Here is a 2360-nt window from a genome sequence, read left to right on the forward strand (position 1 = left end):
ACAAATCAAAGCATTAATCCTGACATTATGCTGTGATGGTGCTCCATCACTGGAGACCTTTAAGAAGAGACTAGACATTCACCTGTCTGAGATGGTATAGGTCCTCCTGCTTGAGCAGGGGGCTGGACTAGAAGACCTCCAAGGTCCCTTCCAATTCTATTCTATTCTATTCTATTCTATTCTATTCTATTCTATTCTATTCTATTCTATTCTATTCTACTCTACCCTACCCTACCCTACCCTACCCTATTCATGGAAAATGAATCTCTAACATGATCTCTTAAAAGATGTCTAGAAGCTTGTGGCTACATAGGGATTCCAGTCTGATTCCTCTTTTAATGGCTCCTCCAGGTTCTGTTACCCCTTTTCCTACCCCTTTCTTCCTGGGACTCCAGACTATATTCCAACTACAAACACCACACAAAGATAAATGAAGCAACTACCCATTGCAATAAGGAGCTGATCAGCCTTCAACAGACACTGACAATCAACCGCCCGGAAGGACCATTGGAATTGACAGCTTCCCAGGCAATTGACACACCCTTACATTTCCGGTGATAACTAAGCAGCCCAGCTGGTCGATGATGAGCACGTCGAGAGGAGACGGCGGCTGGCAGAACTTCTGCTGCAAAATCTGGAGAATGGGTTCCATCACTTTGGGGGTGTCTCTCAGAGCCACTGCTATGTGGCCCAGCGCACGGATTGTGTGGTCTGGAATCAGGTGGGCTTCCCTGAAGAAAACAACACGGCACACAATTTGCAAAAAACTGTATGCGTGTCAATGTAAAAAACTGATCAATAAAGTGGAACATTTGTAGCTCAAGGTTGAAGTAAGAGGTCTTTGATGCTCTCTGAGCTTTTCTTGCAGATGTTTCATGATCCCACTAGGTAACATCACCAGTGCTAGAAGGAAGTGGGGTCTGGGGAGAGGAGGAGGAGGAGGAGGAGGAGGAGGAGGAGGAGGAGGAGGAGAAGGAGAACTGTGGGGTCCTCAGTGCTAAATTTGGTCATTTGCTTGCAGACGTTTTATTACCCAACCAGGTAAACATCATCAGTGCTACAAAGGAGTGATGTACGTGGAGAGGAGTGGGGGGTCCTTGGTGTTCTCTGAGCTTGCTTGTTTTCTTGCAAATGTTTCATGACCCAAACTAGGTAACATCATCAGAGCTAGAAGGGAGTGGAATGTATGGAGAGGAGCAGGGAGGGGAGGGAAGGAGGGAGGGAGAGCTGAAGGAAGGAAGGAAGGAAGGAAGGAAGGAAGGAAGGAAGGAAGGAAGGAAGGAAGGAAGGAAGGAAGGAAGGAAGGAAGGACTGTGGGGTCCTGGGTGTTCTCTGAGCTTAGTTGTTTTCTTGCAAACATTTCATGACCCAAACTAAGTAACATCAACAGTCCAGCACTGATGATGTATGTGTATCTAATTTGTGTAATGAAATATTTGTGAAAAATGTGTTCACCTAGCAATGGAATATTCCAGAAAGCTTCACTTCTATTTTCTTCTGGATCGTGCCGAATGTGCTCCCAGACCATGCCAATTCAGGGGAGACTTGACTTTCGGGAAGCAGAAGCAGTCTGAAATGTTTTGGTCCAAAACAGGTTTGTCTCCAGAACATCCCTAGAAAACCTCAAATTGCTTCCACTTCAGATAATTTATTTTTGGAGTCCGCTCAACTGCTGCTGAAGAGCAGAGAGGAGAGAAAATGGAACAATTTTATTGCCAGACTGAGGCGTTTTTGACATCCTAAGATACTCATATGTACACATGTCCTCTTTTGACAGGAAGGACAAACTTTTAGGTTGCAGAACTATCCAGCAAAAAATACCCAATTCCAGGTTTTTCAAAGGATCTGCGCTGAAACCAGCTGATTTTGTATCTTTTAAGGAAAGAGGTGACCCCCCCCCCCCAAATGAGGCCTTGAGGAAGGAAGTAGGGATCTCCTGCTTGAACAGGGGGGTTGGACTAGAAGACCTCCAAGGTCCCTTCCAACGCTGTGAGACCACGTGGCAGCATTAAAGTGACTTACTTATCGCTTTCCTGGGAAATGTAGAGACGGTTAGATAAACTGGCTAAGAAGGCTTCGACGATGACAGGATCGATGGTCAGGCCGGCTTTCAAACACCTGCAAGATATATAATTTGACCAAAAGGTTCAGGCCTTCAAATTCTCTTGAGAAATCCATGCAGGTAGTCCTCAAGTTTTTGACTTTGGCAAAAATCTGCTCTTCGCGAAGAGCCACGGTTGGCTTTTCAACCGGTTGAGAGGACCACCTCTTTGCATACCTGAGATGAAAACCTACCTGCAGATGTTATCAATGGCAACGTCCCGGAGCTGTTCGTACATGGAGGATTCGTTTTTCTTTCC

At 45.6% G+C, this 2360-nt stretch overlaps 1 protein-coding gene across 1 annotated transcript; it reads right to left on the bottom strand.

The window, feature by feature from the left end:
- Positions 1-547: 547 nt before the first annotated feature.
- On the bottom strand, positions 548-2351 carry LOC107301434 (phosphatidylinositol 4-kinase alpha-like; the record flags this gene model as incomplete). Its single annotated transcript, XM_015830659.1, has 3 exons — positions 2296-2351; positions 2023-2118; positions 548-731 (listed from the first exon to the last, which is right to left on the bottom strand). Coding segments are annotated over exons 1-3 (324 nt in total), but the record flags the coding sequence as incomplete, so codon positions are not given.
- Between the last annotated feature and the right edge of the window lie 9 nt (positions 2352-2360).

This window comes from Protobothrops mucrosquamatus, unplaced genomic scaffold, assembly GCF_001527695.2.
Source record: "Protobothrops mucrosquamatus isolate PMUCROS unplaced genomic scaffold, P.Mucros_1.0 scaffold12705, whole genome shotgun sequence".
NCBI lineage: Eukaryota > Metazoa > Chordata > Lepidosauria > Squamata > Viperidae > Protobothrops > Protobothrops mucrosquamatus.